This window comes from Hemitrygon akajei, chromosome 11 (assembly GCF_048418815.1).
Source record: "Hemitrygon akajei chromosome 11, sHemAka1.3, whole genome shotgun sequence".
NCBI classification, from domain to species: Eukaryota; Metazoa; Chordata; class Chondrichthyes; order Myliobatiformes; family Dasyatidae; genus Hemitrygon; species Hemitrygon akajei.
The window spans coordinates 53,040,305-53,063,485 of NC_133134.1; the positions used below are offsets into that span (position 1 = coordinate 53,040,305).

Sequence of the window (23,181 nt, forward strand, 5' to 3'; positions counted from 1 at the left end):
GTTACACAGACACAATAATACAAACACTCGGCACCTTAACAGAAGAAAAGCCTGTCCTGTCTGGTTCAGTGACCAAAGTCTCTGCGTTCCTCCAGCTCAGACTAGACACTGTCTAGACTCTGCCACCTGCTTGAAGCCTGTACAGGCTTCCTGCCTCTGGCTCAGGCGTGTGCAGGTAGGTGGAGATGCTGGGCACTGGGAAGCAGCAGGTTTGATCTGCAATGCTACGGACTTTAGATGGCTGATAAAAAAAAAGGAGGTTGCATAATATTTAAAAAAACAGTGTTTAAATACCAGAAAACAAGCAAAGGATTGGGGAATTCAAATATGCAAATCACTAGAAGTACCTTGTAAGATTACAAGGACATAAAAATATTACAAATGCAGGGTCTATTTCTAGAATTTAAAAAGTAGAAGTTAGTTTAAACTTGGTGGTGCTGAATGGAAATTTGTGATCTTTTCTGGTGGTAATGTTACAAGGGACATACCGAGGTGTTGTTAAGAGTTCAAAAGTAATTAATCAAATGGTGACCGGTGGAAAGGATGAACACGCTGTCTTCTTTCTCTTTAAAGTTAATGGTGGATGTGAAAGGTTTTAATAGACACAGAGCTTGCATCCATTTGTCGGGTGTGAGTAAGGCGAGGGTCTCCCAAAGTTTGCCAGATTCAGAATCACAATCAGGTTTAATATCACTGGCATATGTTGTGAAATTTTATATATATAATTAAATAAATACTGGGGGGGGGGGGGGGGGAAGAGCACAAAAAAAAAAGGGGTAGTGTAAATCAGTTCATTTTCCATTCAGAGATCTGATGGTGGAAAGGAAGAAGCTGTTTGCTAAAATGTTGAGTGTGCGTAGGTCCTCTTTGATGGTGGCGATGAGATAAGAGAATGTCCTGGGTGAAGGAGTCCTTACTGATGGATGCCGCTCTTTGAGGCATTGTCCTTTGTAGATGAGAGAGTCTGGTGCCCACAAGGAAGCTGGCTGAGTTTACAACTTTCTGCAGCTCTTTCTGATCCTGTGCAGTGGCTGCTCCATGCAACCAGTCAGAATGTTCTCCTTGCTTTATTTGTATAAGTTTGCTGGAGTCTTTGGTGACATATCACATCTCCTTAAACTCCTAATGAAACACAGCCACTGTCATGCCTTCTCTGTCATTGCATCAGTGTGTTGGGCACAGGTTAGAACTTCAGAGATGTCGACATCCAGGAATTTGAAACTACTGACCCTTTCCACTTCTGATCCCTCGATGAGAACTGGTGTGTGTTCCCTCGATTTCCCCTTCTTGAAGTCCCAGTCATTTCCTTGGTCTTACTGACGTCAAGTGCCAGGTTGTTGTTGCAACACCACTCAACCAGCCAGTCTATCTCACTCCGTATGTCTCTTTGTCACCATCTGAAATTCTGCCAATGATAGCTGAGTCATCAGCAAATTCATAGACGGTATTTGAGCTGTGCCTGGCCACACAGTAGTCATGTGTGTCGAGAGAGTAGAGCAGTGGGCTGAGCACCTTGAGGTGCACTGGTGTTGATTGTCAGCAAGGAGGAGATGTTATTTCCGATCTGCACTGGCGTGGCCTCCCAGTGCGGAAGTCGGGTACCTAGTTGCCGAGGGAGGTACAGAGGCCCAGGTTTTTGGAGCTTGTTGATTAGCACTGAAGGTACTGAAGGACAGTGGACATCCTGAGAATGGTCAGACCATGCTAAAGACTTCCACAGTGAGTGGTTAAGGGTAAGAATATCGATGGGTGTAGGGGAGTGCTGTGTAAGTTTAAGGAGGAAAGGAACGGAAGACCATAAGAGATAGGAGCAGAATTAGGCCATTCAGCCCATCGAGTCTGCTCTGCCATTTAAACATGGCTGATCCATTTTCCCTCTCAATCCCAATCTCCTACCTTATCCCTGTGACCTTTCACACCCTGACTAATCAAGAACCTATCGATCTCTGCCTTAAATACACCCGATGACCAGCTGTCTTTGGCAATGAATTCCACATATTCATCACACTCTGGCTAAAGAAATTCCTCGTCATCTCCTTTCTAAAGGGACGTCCCTCTATTCTGAGGCTGTGCTCTCTAGTCCGAGAAGAGATAATGATGGATGAGGAGAGGAATGAGAGGAGGCTCCACAGAACCCTAAACCTCTACATAGACTATTTGGCTCGAGGACCTGTTTTTCTGTGCAGGTTATTCTACGTAACACAGGATATCTTACTGCTTTAGTAGACAACTGCAGAAAAGCCTAGCAGATCGCTCAGCTCTGGAATTCCAGAGAGCTGAAGGTGCTATGAGGAGGGAAAGATCTCCAGTGTAGTCTGTACAAAGTTTGACCTCTCTCTCCCTCTCCCTCTCCCTCTTCCTCTCCCTCTCCCTCTTCCTCTCCCTCTCTCTCCTCTCCTCTCTCCCTCTCCCTCTCCCTCTCCCTCTCCCTCCCTCTCTCTCTCTCTCCCTCTCTCACTATGTACAGATTGCCCCTAGTCTGTAGATGTGAGGTGGAGTCTAGTAGGAGGAATTGAAGAGAACATGGGGAGAAATGGGTCAGGGTAGGATTGGTGTAAAGTGGATACTTGTCAGTTCTCACAGATGGAGGGCTAAAAGTTATGTGTCTATGCTGTACCTTGTACATGTCTCTATTTCTACGGCTATCCGACCTCTCACTCCTTCATTCCACCACCATGGCTTTGTCCTTATCTGACCGGCGTCCGCAGCTGCTTAGTGAGGAGCTTGTCATTTCCTGACTGACTGTTTGCTGTCAGCCATTGAGTGATACATTTGCTTTCTGGGTTACATTAGAAATAGTTAATTGTCTGCTGCATGTCAGATATAAATACATTCTCTTGCATGTGCCTTTCTGTCACTAATTCATTTCCTTTTACAGACTGTTGAAGAAACTGTGGATAATTAGCCCCGACCCAGCTCCATTCTTCAAGCCATTGTTTGTGGAACATGGAGGAAATTTCACGGTAACCATCTGCCATTTGTTTAATGGGGTTTTCAGAAACTGGGGTCCTATAGTATGGAGCAAGTGCCTCCACAAAACAGACACCGGCATCCGAGTGAACCTACTACAACTCAGGAGGGGATTGCTCCAAAACCTCACGGATAGTTTTTTCACCAAGCTCATTTTAAGCATAGAATTTCTTCTTTCTCTCTAAAAGTGAGCCCTACTTCTGCATTTGTAAAAGTAGAGTTCTGGAAATGCTCAGCAGGTCAGGCAGTATCCATGGGGAGAGAAACAGACCCTGACTGACCTGCTGAGGGCTTCCAGCAACTTCTGGTTTTATTTCAGGTTTCCAGTATCTGCAAATTTTTTGACTTCCAGCTGTTGTCATTCTCACTTGAAGGGCTCTGAGGTAGGGTATTACTGAAGAGGGTCATATCCGAGCACTCATGTCACAGTGGGACTTCGTCATTTTGACTGATAGGAACTGGTTTCAGCAGTGAGTTTGTCAGGGATCAGTGCTGACAGATTGAAGTTGCCATTCTAACACTTTGCTTTACTGATTGCATGAAGAATGGAACCCTCTTCGAAATACCAGAATCAGGATTAATATCACCGGCACATGTCATGAAATTTGTTAACTTTGCAGCAGCTGTACATAATTATATAGGGAAAATAGTTAAATAAGTAGTGCAAAAAACTAAATTTAACAAGTAGTGAGATAGGGTTCATGGGTTCAATGTCCATTCAGAAATCAGATGGCAGAGGGGAAGAAGCTGTTCCTGAGTCGTTAAGTGTGTGTATTCAGGCTCTTGTACCTCCTCCCCGGTGGCAACAGTGAGGAGAGGGTATGTCCTGGGTGATGGGAGCCCTTAATGATGGATGCTGCCTTTTTGAGGCACCACTCCTTGAAAATAGCATGGAGGCTAGTGCCCATGATGGAGCTGACTAAGTTTACACTCTCTGCAAATTACTTTGATCCTTTGCAGTAGCACCCCGTCCCCATATCGGACGGTGATGCAGCTAGTTAGAGTGCTCTCCACTGTACATCTGCAGAAACTTCCGGGTGTTTTAGGCGACATTCCAAGTTTTGTCAAACTCCTAATGAAATATAGCCCCTGGCGTGCCTTCTTTGTAGCTGCATCGATAAGTTGGAATATTTATCTTCACCCAGGAATCTCCCTGCTCCTCATGTCCCAACTTTTCAAATAACTCTCATCAAAATCAACATCATGGAACTCCTATGAGCTCGGTCAAACTTTCTCCAGAATCCGCAACTTTTAATTAAGTATGGATGAAGGAACCTCCATTTCATCTCTCTTGTTGTCAATAACTGGGTCCTTCACCCCACCCATTGCAGGATGCTCACTGGCTTTATTTTGCTGGTTTCATGTCTGTCTTTATTCCTACATTCTGTCTCCTGCCGTTCACTCAGTTTCTTAAATGAGTCCATCATTCATCTTCATTTCAGTGTGGTTTGGTTACCAATTGTTTGTTTCTTTTTACAACAGCTTGGATGGAGGCAGCTTGGGCTGTCAGGTCAAGCCGGCTCTCTGTAAGACAATGTCCTTGTCACACTCACTCTTACTTCCCTCTTCCACTGCAACTTATTCTCTCCCACGTGTTCATCTGCTCTCCCTCTTTTTGCTTTTGTTTCTGCCTTAGGGGTATTTGTTTCAGCAGATAGCAGGTCCTTGGGATGTGGGAGGACAACAAACAGCCATCAGAAACACAAGAAGGCACAGGCTGTAGATCAAATTCCACACAGCAGCTGAAATCAGGATCAAATGCAGAAGTACTAATTGCTGCACTACTCCTCAGGCCCCTACATAAAGGACTTGATCAAGTCCATATAATTTATATTTATAGGTTTACTCTCCCTTCATGTTTTGAAACAGCACCCTGAACTTAAAGTGGGAGCTAACAAATTCTGACTGCTTTTTGTTATTTTCAGCTATCTGTAGTATTCGGTGCCACCAGCAGATGGCAGGATAACCACAACCATCACTTGCCCCAAGCCAAATGCTGATTGCATCTTGTGCACTAAGTGTTTTAAACTCAGAATCAGAATTAGGTTTATTATAACTGACCCCAGAGTATGTCATGAAATTTGTTGTTTTTAGCAGCATAATACAAGACTTAAGAATTACTGTAAATTACAATTTACAAGATGAGGCAAGGCAATGTTCATGGACTGTTCAGAAATAACAGTCCCCCTGAATATGCTCTGCCAATCCATCATGGCTGATTTATTTTCCGTCTCAACCCCATTCTACTGTCTACTCCTTGTATCCTTAAACACCTTGACTAATGAAGAGCCTATCGACTTCTGCTTTAAATATACCCAATGACCTGGCCTCCGCGGAGGTGCTAAATTCCACAGATTAACCACCCTCTTCCTAAAGAAATTTCTCCTCTTCTCTGTTCTAAAGGGACATTCTTGTATTCTGAACTGTGGCCTCCGGTCAGCCACCCCCACTATAGGAAACATCCTCTCCACATCCACTCTATCTAGGCCTCTCAATATTCAATAGGTTTCAGTGAGATCTGTACCCCCTCCCCCATTCTTCTAAACACCCACTGGACCCTCTCCAATGTCAGCACATCCTTTATTGGATAAAGGGCCCAAAGCTGCTCACAATACTCCAAGTGTGGTCTGATCGATGCCTTATAAAGCCTCAGCATTACATCCTTGCTTTTATATTCTGTATTTTATAATCCTGCTCAGGGACTTCCAAGTCCCTTTGCACCTCAATTTGCTCCCCATTTAGAAAATAGATATGTCTTTATTCCTTCTACCAAAGTGTATGACCCTACACTCTCCTTATCTATATTCCACCTGCCAGTTCTTTACCCATTTTCCTTATCTCTCTAAGTCCTTCTGAAAGCTCCCTGCTTCATTAATATTATCTGCCCTTCTGCCTATTTTTGATTTGTGCACACACTTGGCCACTGATGCACCATCAATAACTCACTCTGAGACGCAAGAAGCGAGATATCGGCTTTTATTGACTGGAAGAATGAACAACACTACATCCTGGAGAATGAGGCCGGGCTCAGGCCTCAATCGCCTTTATACAGGGGTCTGTGGGAGGAACCACAGGAGCAGTCAGCAGGGGTCTGTGGGAGGAGCCACAGGAGCAGTCCAGACAGGTATATGTAGTTCACCACAGCCACAAAGCAATCAAATCTATTATCCAAACCACTCTTTGCCTCCTGCCAGTAAACCAATCTTCTAACCATGCTAGTATCTTTGCTGTAATACTCTGGGCTCCTATCTTGTTTAGCAGCCTCATGTGCAGTAACTTGTTGAAGGCCTTCTGAAAGTCTAAGTGAACAACCATCCACTGACTCCCATTTGTCTATCCTGTGAGTTATTTCTTCAAAGGATTCCAACAAATTTTTTAGGCAAGATTTCCCCTTAAGGAAACCATGTGGGCTTTGGCTTACTTTTTCAAGTGCCTTCAAATGTCCCGTTACTTCATCCTTAATAATGGACTCCAACATCTTCCCAACCACTGAAGTCAGGCTAACTACCTTATAATTTCCCATATTTGCCTCCCTCCCTTCTTAAAGAGCGGAGTGACATTTTCAGTTGAAGAATTTGACGCAGTGTAACCTTCTCAAAGGCAATCAGGGCAAGACAACGAAAACTATCCTTGCTAGTGATGACAGGTGAGTCCTGACAAAATATAGTGGGTTCCCCGACATCCTCAATATCTTCAATTAGTCAATCTTGGGTGTGAAATCAAAAGATAGAGAGAGACAGATAGGGAGAGCGATAGTGAGACAGAGAGATAGAGATAGAAAGAGAGAGAGATAGACAGAGATAGAGAGAGAGGGGAGAGGGACAGAGAGAGAGAGAGAGAGCGAGAGAATCATTATTCCTGAAGATCTGCATCTAATTTTATTATCTGTTGTTCTTAATCCTTGGAAATCTATTGTTTACAAACCTTTTAAGATGTTAGAAAAAGCAATCAGCTTCTACCTTTATCCTCCTAAATTTCTGGGAATCCTCCTTTGTTTTAATAATCCATGCACATCACTAGCCTGTTTAAATATATGCTTTACTACATGAAAGGCAGCCAGCCTGTACTTGTGGGAAATGCTAGCCGTGTAGAAATGCAGTAGCTCTGCAGCCAGTTGGCTTTTTCTACGTGTGTGCTGCCTCGTGCAAGCCCCAGAGCTGCCAAAACCCGAAATCCGTGTTCAGACAGTGGATCCCCGTGGGATCCAGTTTAGAGAACCAATGTTGTGGGGCTTCCTCGCTGCACAAATATACTTGAACAAGTTCCTTTTTGGTTCCCGTGGAGGAAAATGGTAAGTGTTAGCATTTTTTATATTTTTCTAGTTGATTGAGTTTATTCAAATGTTTTAAGTGATAACACATAGGAGCAAAATTCGGCCAATCAGCCCGTCAAATCTGCCCCGCCGTTCCATCATGGTTGAGTTATTATCGCTCTCAATCACGTTCTTTTTTCTTCTCCCCATAACCTTTGATGCCCTGACTAATCCAGAACTTATCAACCTCTGCTTTAAATATATCCAGTGACTTGGCCTCCACAGTCATATGTGGAAATGAATTCCACACATTCACAACCCCTCCATCTCTGTTCTAAATGGCATACCTCAATTCTGAGGCTGTGCTCTCTGGTCCTAGAAACACCCAGTACAGGAAACATCCTCCCCACGTCCACTCTATTTAGGCCTTTTAACATTCCATAGATTTCAATGAGATTCCCCTCATTCTTCTAAACTCCAGTGAGTATGGGCCCAGAGCAATCAAATGCTCCCCATTTTCATTCCTGGAATCATTATCATGAACCTCCTCTGGAACCTCTCCAACGTCAGCACATATTTTCTTAGGTAAGGGGCCCAAAACTACTCATAATACTCAAAGTGAGATCTGCCCAGTGCCTTATAAAGCCCCAGCATTACATCCTTGCTCTTATATCTTCAAAATTAATGCTGACATTGCATTTGCCTTCTGATTCACTGACTCAACCTGCAAGTTCACCTTTAGGGAATTCTGCACAAGGACTCACAAATCATTTTGGCACGTCTTAATCCATACACTATATTCTATTTGACACTTTGCACAATCTTCCAATCTGTCTAAGTCCTTCTGCAGATTCCCCCTCCAGCTACCTTCATATTGTCTGCAAATCTGGCCACAAAGCCATCAATTCCATCATCCAAATCACTGACGTATGAAGTGAAAAGAAGCAGTCCCAACAGCGACCCCTGTGGAACCACTCTAACCATTGGCAGCCAACCGGAAATGGCTGCCTTTATTCCTAATCTTCTATCCGTGTTAGTCTCTTTCCTGTAATATCATGGGCTCTCATCTTGCTAAGCAGCCTCATGTATGGCAACTTGTCAAAGGCCTTCTGAAAGTTGAAGTAAACAGCATCCACTGACTGTCTATCCTGCCTGTTATTCCCTCAAAGAATTCCAACAGATTTGTCAGGCAATATTTCTCCCAAAGGAAACCATACTGACTTTGACCTACCTTATCATGCACCTCCTAGTACTCCGAAACCTCATCCTTAATAATGGACTCCATCATCTTCCCAACCACTGAAGTCAGGCTAACTGGCCTATCATTTCCTTTCTACTGCCTCCCTCCCTTCTTGAAGAGTGGAGTGATTCTTGAAAGATGATTGCTGATGTCTCCACAATCTCTTCAGCTACCTCTTTCAGAACTCTGAGGTGTAGTCCATCTGGTCCTGGTGAATTATCTACCTTCAGACATTTCAGCTTCCCAAGTGCCTTCTCCTTAGTAATAGCAACTACACTCACTTCTGCCCCTTACACTCTTGAATCCCTGACATACTGCTGGTGTCTTTCAGAGTTAAGACTGATGCCAAATTCTTCTGCCATTTCCTTCACTCCGAAGAATAAAACTACAGCTTCATTTCCCAAAGGTCTGATATCCAATCTCACCTCTCTTTTACTCTTTATATAGCTGGAAAAGGAAAATTTTGGTATCCTTGTTCATATTGTTGGCTACTTTACTTTTATATTTCATCTTTTCTCTCCTTATGGCATTTTTGTTCTCTTCTGTTGTTTTTTAAAAGATCCACAATCCTCTAATTTCCCACTAATTTTTGCTATATTATATGCCCTCTCTTTTGCCTTCATGCTGTCTTTGACTTCCCCTGACAGCCACAGTTGCATCATCCTCCCTTTAGAATACTTCTTCATCTTTGGGCTGTACCAATCGCGTGCCTACCAAGTTGCTCCCAGAAACTCCAGCCCTTGCTGTTTTGCCTTCAACCTTGCTAGTGTCCCCTTCCAATCAACTTTGGCCTGCTTCTCTCTCATGTCTGTGTAATTTCCTTTACTCCACTGTAATACTGATACATCTGACTTTAGCTTCTCCTTCTCAAACTGCAGGATGAATTCTATCTTATTATGGTCACTGCTTCTTGCGAGTTTCTTTCCCTTCAGCTCCCTAATCAAATCCATTTCATTACACAACACCAAATCCAGAGTATCTGATTCCTTAGTAGGTACAATCACAATTTGCAGTTTCTTAACTCTAACCACAAGATTCTGCATTTTCTGATCCTACCCAAGGCCCTTGGCCTGATATCTGAAACCCTCAAACACACCCTAACCAAACCCACCCAAGGCCCTTTGACTGATCTCTGAATCCCTCAAACACACCCTAACCAAACCCACCCAAGGCCGTTTGCAGGATCTCTGAATTCCTCAAACACACCCTAACCAAACCCACCAAAGGCCCTTTGCCTGATCTCTGAATCCCTCGAACACACCCTAACCAAACCCACCCAAGGCCCTTTGCCTGATCTCTGAATCCCTCAAACACACCCTAACCAAACCCACCCAAGGCCCTTTGACTGATCTCTGAATCCCTCAAACACACCCTAACCAAACCCACCCAAGGCCCTTTGCCTGATCTCTGAATCCCTCAAACACACCCTAACCAAACCCACCCAAGGCCCTTTGACTGATCTCTGAATCCCTCAAACACACCCTAACCAAACCCACCCAAGGCCCTTTGACTGATCTCTGAATCCCTCAAACACACCCTAACCAAACCCACCCAAGGCCCTTTGACTGATCTCTGAATCCCTCAAACACACCCTAACCAAACCCACCCAAGGCCCTTTGACTGATCTCTGAATCCCTCGAACACACCCTAACCAAACCCACCCAAGGCCCTTTGACTGATCTCTGAATCCCTCGAACACACACCTAACCAAACCCACCCAAGGCCCTTTGACTGATCTCTGAATCCCTCGAACACACCCTAACCAAACCCACCCAAGGCCCTTTGACTGATCTCTGAATCCCTCCAACACACCCTAACCAAACCCACCCAAGGCCCTTTGACTGATCTCTGAATCCCTCAAACACACCCTAACCAAACCCACCCAAAGCCCTTTGACTGATCTCTGAATCCCTCAAACACACCCTAACCAAACCCACCCAAGGCCCTTTGCAGGATCTCTGAATCCCTCAAACACACCCTAACCAAACCCACCCAAGGCCCTTTGACTGATCTCTGAATCCCTCAAACACACCCTAACCAAACCCACCCAAGGCCCTTTGCCTGATCTCTGAATCCCTCAAACACACCCTAACCAAACCCACCCAAGGCCCTTTGACTGATCTCTGAATCCCTCAAACACACCCTAACCAAACCCACCCAAGGCCCTTTGACTGATCTCTGAATCCCTCAAACACACCCTAACCAAACCCACCCAAGGCCCTTTGACTGATCTCTGAATCCCTCGAACACACCCTAACCAAACCCACCCAAGGCCCTTTGACTGATCTCTGAATCCCTCGAACACACCCTAACCAAACCCACCCAAGGCCCTTTGACTGATCTCTGAATCCCTCGAACACACCCTAACCAAACCCACCCAAGGCCCTTTGACTGATCTCTGAATCCCTCCAACACACCCTAACCAAACCCACCCAAGGCCCTTTGACTGATCTCTGAATCCCTCAAACACACCCTAACCAAACCCACCCAAAGCCCTTTGACTGATCTCTGAATCCCTCAAACACACCCTAACCAAACCCACCCAAGGCCCTTTGCAGGATCTCTGAATCCCTCAAACACACCCTAACCAAACCCACCCAAGGCCCTTTGCCTGATCTCTGAATCCCTCAAACACACCCTAACCAAACCCACCCAAGGCCCTTTGCCTGATCTCTGAATCCCTCAAACACACCCTAACCAAACCCACCCAAGGCCCTTTGACTGATCTCTGAATCCCTCAAACACACCCTAACCAAACCCACCCAAGGCCCTTTGCCTGATCTCTGAATCCCTCATGCACACCCTAACCAAACCCACCAAAGGCCCTTTGACTGATCTCTGAATCCCTCAAACACAACCTAACCAAACCCACCCAAGGCCCTTTGCCTGATCTCTGAATCCCTCATGCACACCCTAACCAAACCCACCAAAGGCACTTTGACTGATCTCTGAATCCCTCAAACACACCCTAACCAAACCCACCCAAGGCCCTTTGACTGATCTCTGAATCCCTCAAACACACCCTAACCAAACCCACCCAAGGTCCTTTGCCTGATCTCTGAATCCCTCAAACACACCCTAACCAAACCCACCCAAGGCCCTTTGCCTGATCTCTGAATCCCTCAAACACACCCTAACCAAACCCACCCAAGGCCCTTTGACTGATCTCTGAATCCCTCAAACACACCCTAACCAAACCCACCCAAGGCCCTTTGACTGATCTCTGAATCCCTCAAACACACCCTAACCAAACCCACCCAAGGCCCTTTGACTGATCTCTGAATCCCTCAAACACACCCTAACCAAACCCACCCAAGGCCCTTTGACTGATCTCTGAATCCCTCGAACACACCCTAACCAAACCCACCCAAGGCCCTTTGACTGATCTCTGAATCCCTCGAACACACCCTAACCAAACCCACCCAAGGCCCTTTGACTGATCTCTGAATCCCTCAAACACACCCTAACCAAACCCACCCAAGGCCCTTTGACTGATCTCTGAATCCCTCGAACACACCCTAACCAAACCCACCCAAGGCCCTTTGACTGATCTCTGAATCCCTCGAACACACCCTAACCAAACCCACCCAAGGCCCTTTGACTGATCTCTGAATCCCTCGAACACACCCTAACCAAACCCACCCAAGGCCCTTTGACTGATCTCTGAATCCCTGAAACACACCCTAACCAAACCCACCCAAGGCCCTTTGACTGATCTCTGAATCCCTCATGCACACCCTAACCAAACCCAACAAGGCCCTTTGACTGATCTCTGAATCCCTCAAACACACCCTAACCAAACCCACCCAAGGCCCTTTGACTGATCTCTGAATCCCTCAAACACACCCTAACCAAACCCATCCAAGGCCCTTTGACTGATCCCTGAATCCCTCATGCACACCCTAACCAAACCCACCCAAGGCCCTTTGCCTGATCTCTGAACCCCTCAAACACACCCTAACCAAACCCACCCAATGCCCTTTGCCTGATCTCTGAATCCCTCATGCACACCCTAACCAAACCCACCTAAAGGCCCTTTGACTGATCTCTGAATCCCTCAAACACACCCTAACCAAACCCACCCAAGGCCCTTTGACTGATGTCTGAATCCCTCAAACACACCCTAACCAAACCCACCCAAGGCCCTTTGCAGGATCTCTGAATTCCTCAAACACACCCTAACCAAACCCACCAAAGGCCCTTTGCCTGATCTCTGAATCCCTCGAACACACCCTAACCAAACCCACCCAAGGCCCTTTGACTGATCTCTGAATCCCTCAAACACACCCTAACCAAACCCACCCAAGGCCCTTTGAAGGATCTCTGAATCCCTCAAACACACCCTAACCAAACCCACCCAAGGCCCTTTGTCTGATCTCTGAATCCCTCAAACACACCCTAACCAAACCCACCCAAGGCCCTTTGACTGATCTCTGAATCCCTCAAACACACCCTAACCAAACCCACCCAAGGCCCTTTGACTGATCTCTGAATCCCTCAAACACACCCTAACCAAACCCACCCAAGGCCCTTTGACTGATCTCTGAATCCCTCAAACACACCCTAACCAAACCCACCCAAGGCCCTTTGACTGATCTCTGAATCCCTCAAACACACCCTAACCAATCCCACCCAAGGCCCTTTGACTGATCTCTGAATCCCTCAAACACACCCTAACCAAACCCGACCAAGGCCCTTTGACTGATCTCTGAATCCCTCAAACACACCCTAACCAAACCCACCCAAGGCCCTTTGACTGATCTCTGAATCCCTCAAACACACCCTAACCAAACCCACCCAAGGCCCTTTGACTGATCTCTGAATCCCTCAAACACACCCTAACCAAACCCACCAAAGGCCCTTTGCAGGATCTCTGAATCCCTCAAACACACCCTAACCAAACCCACCCAAGGCCCTTTGCCTGATCTCTGAATCCCTCAAACACACCCTAACCAAACCCACCCAAGGCCCTTTGACTGATCTCTGAATCCCTCAAACACACCCTAACCAAACCCACCCAAGGCCCTTTGCCTGATCTCTGAATCCCTCATGCACACCCTAACCAAACCCACCAAAGGCCCTTTGACTGATCTCTGAATCCCTCATGCACACCCTAACCAAACCCACCCAAGGCCCTTTGACTGATCTCTGAATCCCTCATGCACACCCTAACCAAACCCACCAAAGGCCCTTTGACTGATCTCTGAATCCCTGAAACACACCCTTAACCAAACCCACCCAAGGCCCTTTGCCTGATCTCTGAATCCCTCAAACACACCCTAACCAAAACCACCCAAGGCCCTTTGCCTGATCTCTGAATCCCTCAAACACACCCTAACCAAACCCACCCAAGGCCCTTTGCCTGATCTCTGAATCCCTCAAACACACCCTAACCAAACCCACCCAAGGCCCTTTGCAGGATCTCTGAATCCCTCAAACACACCCTAACCAAACCCACCCAAGGCCCTTTGCAGGATCTCTGAATCCCTCAAACACACCCTAACCAAACCCACCCAAGGCCCTTTGACTGATCTCTGAATCCCTCAAACACACCCTAACCAAACCCACCCAAGGCCCTTTGCCTGATCTCTGAATCCCTCAAACACACCCTAACCAAACCCACCCAAGGTCCTTTGCCTGATCTCTGAATCCCACAAACACACCCTAACCAAACCCGCCCAAGGCCCTTTGACTGATCTCTGAATCCCTCAAACACACCCTAACCAAACCCACCCAAGGCCCTTTGACTGATCTCTGAATCCCTCAAACACACCCTAACCAAACCCACCCAAGGCCCTTTGACTGATCTCTGAATCCCTCATGCACACCCTAACCAAACCCACCCAAGGCCCTTTGACTGATCTCTGAATCCCTCAAACACACCCTAACCAAACCCACCCAAGGCCCTTTGACTCATCTCTGAATCCCTCAAACACACCCTAACCAAACCCATCCAAGGCCCTTTGACTGATCACTGAATCCCTCATGCACACCCTAACCAAACCCACCCAAGGCCCTTTGCCTGATCTCTGAACCCCTCAAACACACCCTAACCAAACCCATCCGAAGGCCCTTTGCCTGATCTCTGAATCCCTCATGCACACCCTAACCAAACCCACCCAAGGCCCTTTGACAGATCTCTGAATCCCTCAAACACACCCTAACCAAACCCACCCAAGGCCCTTTGCAGGATCTCTGAATCCCTCGAACACACCCTAACCAAACCCACCCAAGGCCCTTTGACTGATCTCTGAATCCCTCGAACACACCCTAACCAAACCCACCCAAGGCCCTTTGACTGATCTCTGAATCCCTCCAACACACCCTAACCAAACCCACCCAAGGCCCTTTGACTGATCTCTGAATCCCTCAAACACACCCTAACCAAACCCACCCAAAGCCCTTTGACTGATCTCTGAATCCCTCAAACACACCCTAACCAAACCCACCCAAGGCCCTTTGCAGGATCTCTGAATCCCTCAAACACACCCTAACCAAACCCACCCAAGGCCCTTTGACTGATCTCTGAATCCCTCAAACACACCCTAACCAAACCCACCCAAGGCCCTTTGCCTGATCTCTGAATCCCTCAAACACACCCTAACCAAACCCACCCAAGGCCCTTTGACTGATCTCTGAATCCCTCAAACACACCCTAACCAAACCCACCCAAGGCCCTTTGACTGATCTCTGAATCCCTCAAACACACCCTAACCAAACCCACCCAAGGCCCTTTGACTGATCTCTGAATCCCTCGAACACACCCTAACCAAACCCACCCAAGGCCCTTTGACTGATCTCTGAATCCCTCGAACACACCCTAACCAAACCCACCCAAGGCCCTTTGACTGATCTCTGAATCCCTCGAACACACCCTAACCAAACCCACCCAAGGCCCTTTGACTGATCTCTGAATCCCTCCAACACACCCTAACCAAACCCACCCAAGGCCCTTTGACTGATCTCTGAATCCCTCAAACACACCCTAACCAAACCCACCCAAAGCCCTTTGACTGATCTCTGAATCCCTCAAACACACCCTAACCAAACCCACCCAAGGCCCTTTGCAGGATCTCTGAATCCCTCAAACACACCCTAACCAAACCCACCCAAGGCCCTTTGCCTGATCTCTGAATCCCTCAAACACACCCTAACCAAACCCACCCAAGGCCCTTTGCCTGATCTCTGAATCCCTCAAACACACCCTAACCAAACCCACCCAAGGCCCTTTGACTGATCTCTGAATCCCTCAAACACACCCTAACCAAACCCACCCAAGGCCCTTTGCCTGATCTCTGAATCCCTCAAACACACCCTAACCAAACCCACCCAAGGTCCTTTGCCTGATCTCTGAATCCCACAAACACACCCTAACCAAACCCGCCCAAGGCCCTTTGACTGATCTCTGAATCCCTCAAACACACCCTAACCAAACCCACCCAAGGCCCTTTGACTGATCTCTGAATCCCTCAAACACACCCTAACCAAACCCACCCAAGGCCCTTTGACTGATCTCTGAATCCCTCATGCACACCCTAACCAAACCCACCCAAGGCCCTTTGACTGATCTCTGAATCCCTCAAACACACCCTAACCAAACCCACCCAAGGCCCTTTGACTCATCTCTGAATCCCTCAAACACACCCTAACCAAACCCATCCAAGGCCCTTTGACTGATCACTGAATCCCTCATGCACACCCTAACCAAACCCACCCAAGGCCCTTTGCCTGATCTCTGAACCCCTCAAACACACCCTAACCAAACCCATCCGAAGGCCCTTTGCCTGATCTCTGAATCCCTCATGCACACCCTAACCAAACCCACCCAAGGCCCTTTGACAGATCTCTGAATCCCTCAAACACACCCTAACCAAACCCACCCAAGGCCCTTTGCAGGATCTCTGAATCCCTCGAACACACCCTAACCAAACCCACCCAAGGCCCTTTGACTGATCTCTGAATCCCTCGAACACACCCTAACCAAACCCACCCAAGGCCCTTTGACTGATCTCTGAATCCCTCCAACACACCCTAACCAAACCCACCCAAGGCCCTTTGACTGATCTCTGAATCCCTCAAACACACCCTAACCAAACCCACCCAAAGCCCTTTGACTGATCTCTGAATCCCTCAAACACACCCTAACCAAACCCACCCAAGGCCCTTTGCAGGATCTCTGAATCCCTCAAACACACCCTAACCAAACCCACCCAAGGCCCTTTGACTGATCTCTGAATCCCTCAAACACACCCTAACCAAACCCACCCAAGGCCCTTTGCCTGATCTCTGAATCCCTCAAACACACCCTAACCAAACCCACCCAAGGCCCTTTGACTGATCTCTGAATCCCTCAAACACACCCTAACCAAACCCACCCAAGGCCCTTTGACTGATCTCTGAATCCCTCAAACACACCCTAACCAAACCCACCCAAGGCCCTTTGACTGATCTCTGAATCCCTCGAACACACCCTAACCAAACCCACCCAAGGCCCTTTGACTGATCTCTGAATCCCTCGAACACACCCTAACCAAACCCACCCAAGGCCCTTTGACTGATCTCTGAATCCCTCGAACACACCCTAACCAAACCCACCCAAGGCCCTTTGACTGATCTCTGAATCCCTCCAACACACCCTAACCAAACCCACCCAAGGCCCTTTGACTGATCTCTGAATCCCTCAAACACACCCTAACCAAACCCACCCAAAGCCCTTTGACTGATCTCTGAATCCCTCAAACACACCCTAACCAAACCCACCCAAGGCCCTTTGCAGGATCTCTGAATCCCTCAAACACACCCTAACCAAACCCACCCAAGGCCCTTTGCCTGATCTCTGAATCCCTCAAACACACCCTAACCAAACCCACCCAAGGCCCTTTGCCTGATCTCTGAATCCCTCAAACACACCCTAACCAAACCCACCCAAGGCCCTTTGACTGATCTCTGAATCCCTCAAACACACCCTAACCAAACCCACCCAAGGCCCTTTGCCTGATCTCTGAATCCCTCATGCACACCCTAACCAAACCCACCAAAGGCCCTTTGACTGATCTCTGAATCCCTCAAACACAACCTAACCAAACCCACCCAAGGCCCTTTGCCTGATCTCTGAATCCCTCATGCACACCCTAACCAAACCCACCAAAGGCACTTTGACTGATCTCTGAATCCCTCAAACACACCCTAACCAAACCCACCCAAGGCCCTTTGACTGATCTCTGAATCCCTCAAACACACCCTAACCAAACCCACCCAAGGTCCTTTGCCTGATCTCTGAATCCCTCAAACACACCCTAACCAAACCCACCCAAGGCCCCTTTGCCTGATCTCTGAATCCCTCAAACACACCCTAACCAAACCCACCCAAGGCCCATTGACTGATCTCTGAATCCCTCAAACACACCCTAACCAAACCCACCCAAGGCCCTTTGACTGATCTCTGAATCCCTCAAACACACCCTAACCAAACCCACCCAAGGCCCTTTGACTGATCTCTGAATCCCTCAAACACACCCTAACCAAACCCACCCAAGGCCCTTTGACTGATCTCTGAATCCCTCGAACACACCCTAACCAAACCCACCCAAGGCCCTTTGACTGATCTCTGAATCCCTCGAACACACCCTAACCAAACCCACCCAAGGCCCTTTGACTGATCTCTGAATCCCTCAAACACACCCTAACCAAACCCACCCAAGGCCCTTTGACTGATCTCTGAATCCCTCGAACACACCCTAACCAAACCCACCCAAGGCCCTTTGACTGATCTCTGAATCCCTCGAACACACCCTAACCAAACCCACCCAAGGCCCTTTGACTGATCTCTGAATCCCTCGAACACACCCTAACCAAACCCACCCAAGGCCCTTTGACTGATCTCTGAATCCCTCAAACACACCCTAACCAAACCCACCCAAGGCCCTTTGACTGATCTCTGAATCCCTCATGCACACCCTAACCAAACCCAACAAGGCCCTTTGACTGATCTCTGAATCCCTCAAACACACCCTAACCAAACCCACCCAAGGCCCTTTGACTGATCTCTGAATCCCTCAAACACACCCTAACCAAACCCATCCAAGGCCCTTTGACTGATCCCTGAATCCCTCATGCACACCCTAACCAAACCCACCCAAGGCCCTTTGCCTGATCTCTGAACCCCTCAAACACACCCTAACCAAACCCACCCAATGCCCTTTGCCTGATCTCTGAATCCCTCATGCACACCCTAACCAAACCCACCTAAAGGCCCTTTGACTGATCTCTGAATCCCTCAAACACACCCTAACCAAACCCACCCAAGGCCCTTTGACTGATGTCTGAATCCCTCAAACACACCCTAACCAAACCCACCCAAGGCCCTTTGCAGGATCTCTGAATTCCTCAAACACACCCTAACCAAACCCACCAAAGGCCCTTTGCCTGATCTCTGAATCCCTCGAACACACCCTAACCAAACCCACCCAAGGCCCTTTGACTGATCTCTGAATCCCTCAAACACACCCTAACCAAACCCACCCAAGGCCCTTTGAAGGATCTCTGAATCCCTCAAACACACCCTAACCAAACCCACCCAAGGCCCTTTGTCTGATCTCTGAATCCCTCAAACACACCCTAACCAAACCCACCCAAGGCCCTTTGACTGATCTCTGAATCCCTCAAACACACCCTAACCAAACCCACCCAAGGCCCTTTGACTGATCTCTGAATCCCTCAAACACACCCTAACCAAACCCACCCAAGGCCCTTTGACTGATCTCTGAATCCCTCAAACACACCCTAACCAAACCCACCCAAGGCCCTTTGACTGATCTCTGAATCCCTCAAACACACCCTAACCAATCCCACCCAAGGCCCTTTGACTGATCTCTGAATCCCTCAAACACACCCTAACCAAACCCGACCAAGGCCCTTTGACTGATCTCTGAATCCCTCAAACACACCCTAACCAAACCCACCCAAGGCCCTTTGACTGATCTCTGAATCCCTCAAACACACCCTAACCAAACCCACCCAAGGCCCTTTGACTGATCTCTGAATCCCTCAAACACACCCTAACCAAACCCACCAAAGGCCCTTTGCAGGATCTCTGAATCCCTCAAACACACCCTAACCAAACCCACCCAAGGCCCTTTGCCTGATCTCTGAATCCCTCAAACACACCCTAACCAAACCCACCCAAGGCCCTTTGACTGATCTCTGAATCCCTCAAACACACCCTAACCAAACCCACCCAAGGCCCTTTGCCTGATCTCTGAATCCCTCATGCACACCCTAACCAAACCCACCAAAGGCCCTTTGACTGATCTCTGAATCCCTCATGCACACCCTAACCAAACCCACCCAAGGCCCTTTGACTGATCTCTGAATCCCTCATGCACACCCTAACCAAACCCACCAAAGGCCCTTTGACTGATCTCTGAATCCCTGAAACACACCCTAACCAAACCCACCCAAGGCCCTTTGCCTGATCTCTGAATCCCTCAAACACACCCTAACCAAAACCACCCAAGGCCCTTTGCCTGATCTCTGAATCCCTCAAACACACCCTAACCAAACCCACCCAAGGCCCTTTGCCTGATCTCTGAATCCCTCAAACACACCCTAACCAAACCCACCCAAGGCCCTTTGCAGGATCTCTGAATCCCTCAAACACACCCTAACCAAACCCACCCAAGGCCCTTTGCAGGATCTCTGAATCCCTCAAACACACCCTAACCAAACCCACCCAAGGCCCTTTGACTGATCTCTGAATCCCTCAAACACACCCTAACCAAACCCACCCAAGGCCCTTTGCAGGATCTCTGAATCCCTCAAACACACCCTAACCAAACCCACCCAAGGCCCTTTGCAGGATCTCTGAATCCCTCAAACACACCCTAACCAAACCCACCCAAGGCCCTTTGACTGATCTCTGAATCCCTCAAACACACCCTAACCAAACCCACCCAAGGCCCTTTGCCTGATCTCTGAATCCCTCAAACACACCCTAACCAAACCCACCCAAGGTCCTTTGCCTGATCTCTGAATCCCACAAACACACCCTAACCAAACCCGCCCAAGGCCCTTTGACTGATCTCTGAATCCCTCAAACACACCCTAACCAAACCCACCCAAGGCCCTTTGACTGATCTCTGAATCCCTCAAACACACCCTAACCAAACCCACCCAAGGCCCTTTGACTGATCTCTGAATCCCTCATGCACACCCTAACCAAACCCACCCAAGGCCCTTTGACTGATCTCTGAATCCCTCAAACACACCCTAACCAAACCCACCCAAGGCCCTTTGACTCATCTCTGAATCCCTCAAACACACCCTAACCAAACCCATCCAAGGCCCTTTGACTGATCACTGAATCCCTCATGCACACCCTAACCAAACCCACCCAAGGCCCTTTGCCTGATCTCTGAACCCCTCAAACACACCCTAACCAAACCCATCCGAAGGCCCTTTGCCTGATCTCTGAATCCCTCATGCACACCCTAACCAAACCCACCCAAGGCCCTTTGACAGATCTCTGAATCCCTCAAACACACCCTAACCAAACCCACCCAAGGCCCTTTGCAGGATCTCTGAATTCCTCAAACACACCCTAACCAAACCCACCAAAGGCCCTTTGCCTGATCTCTGAATCCCTCGAACACACCCTAACCAAACCCACCCAAGGCCCTTTGCCTGATCTCTGAATCCCTCAAACACACCCTAACCAAACCCACCAAAGGCCCTTTGACTGATCTCTGAATCCCTCAAACACACCCTAACCAAACCCACCCAAGGCCCTTTGACTGATCTCTGAATCCCTCAAACACACCCTAACCAAACCCACCCAAGGCCCTTTGACTGATCTCTGAATCCCTCATGCACACCCTAACCAAACCCACCCAAGGCCCTTTGACTGATCTCTGAATCCCTCAAACACACCCTAACCAAACCCACCCAAGGCCCTTTGACTCATCTCTGAATCCCTCAAACACACCCTAACCAAACCCATCCAAGGCCCTTTGACTGATCCCTGAATCCCTCATGCACACCCTAACCAAACCCACCCAAGGCCCTTTGCCTGATCTCTGAACCCCTCAAACACACCCTAACCAAACCCATCCGAAGGCCCTTTGCCTGATCTCTGAATCCCTCATGCACACCCTAACCAAACCCACCCAAGGCCCTTTGACAGATCTCTGAATCCCTCAAACACACCCTAACCAAACCCACCCAAGGCCCTTTGCAGGGTCTCTGAATTCCTCAAACACACCCTAACCAAACCCACCAAAGGCCCTTTGCCTGATCTCTGAATCCCTCGAACACACCCTAACCAAACCCACCCAAGGCCCTTTGCCTGATCTCTGAATCCCTCAAACACACCCTAACCAAACCCACCAAAGGCCCTTTGACTGATCTCTGAATCCCTCAAACACACCCTAACCAAACCCACCCAAGGCCCTTTGACTGATCTCTGAATCCCTCAAACACACCCTAACCAAACCCACCCAAGGCCCTTTGAAGGATCTCTGAATCCCTCAAACACACCCTAACCAATCCCACCCAAGACCCTTTGACTGATCTCTGAATCCCTCAAACACACCCTAACCAAACCCACCCAAGGCCCTTTGACTGATCTCTGAATCCCTCAAACACACCCTAACCAAACCCACCCAAGGCCCTATGAGTGATCTCTGAATCCCTCAAACACACCCTAACCAAACCCACCCAAGGCCCTTTGACTGATCTCTGAATCTCTCAAACACACCCTAACCAAACCTACCCAAGGCCCTTTGACTGATCTCTGAATCCCTCAAACACACCCTAACCAAACCCACCAAAGGCCCTTTGCAGGATCTCTGAATCCCTCAAACACACCCTAACCAAACCCACCCAAGGCCCTTTGCCTTATCTCTGAATCCCTCAAACACACCATAACCAAACCCACCCAAGGCCCTTTGCCTGATCTCTGAATCCCTCAAACACACCCTAACCAAACCCACCCAAGGCCCTTTGACTGATCTCTGAATCCCTCAAACACACCCTAACCAAACCAACCCAATGCCCTTTGACTGATCTCTGAATCCCTGAAAAACACCCTAACCAAACCCACCCAAGGCCCTTTGCCTGATCTCTGAATCCCTCATGCACACCCTAACCAAACCCACCAAATGCCCTTTGACTGATCTCTGAATCCCTCAAACACAACCTAACCAAACCCACACAAGGCTCTTTGCAGGATCACTGAATCCCTCAAACACACCCTAACCAAACCCACCCAAGGCCCTTTGCCTGATCTCTGAATCCCTCATGCACACCCTAACCAAACCCACCAAAGGCACTTTGACTGATCTCTGAATCCCTCAAACACACCCTAACCAAACCCACCCAAGGCCCTTTGCCTGATCTCTGAATCCCTCATGCACACCCTAACCAAACCCACCCAAGGCCCTTTGCCTGATCTCTGAATCCCTCAAACACACCCTAACCAAACCCACCCAAGGCCCTTTGCCTGATCTCTGAATCCCTCAAACACACCCTAACCAAACCCACCCAAGGCCCTTTGACTGATCTCTGAATCCCTCAAACACACCCTAACCAAACCCACCCAAGGCCCTTTGCCTGATCTCTGAATCCCTCATGCACACCCTAACCAAACCCACCAAAGGCCCTTTGACTGATCTCTGAATCCCTCAAACACACCCTAACCAAACCCACCCAAGGCCCTTTGCCT

The 23,181-nt window shown here is 48.3% G+C and overlaps 1 protein-coding gene across 4 annotated transcripts in view; it reads left to right on the forward strand.

The window, feature by feature from the left end:
* The window catches only part of LOC140735621 (interleukin-21 receptor-like), a 166,902-nt gene that overhangs the window by 96,659 nt on the left and 47,062 nt on the right, over positions 1 to 23,181 (forward strand). For all 4 annotated transcript variants that reach the window (XM_073060873.1, XM_073060876.1, XM_073060874.1 and 1 more), the window contains one exon: positions 2,879 to 2,963. In XM_073060873.1, the coding sequence (XP_072916974.1) occupies positions 2,879 to 2,963 (85 nt within the window). The remainder of the gene's footprint in view (positions 1 to 2,878; positions 2,964 to 23,181) is intronic.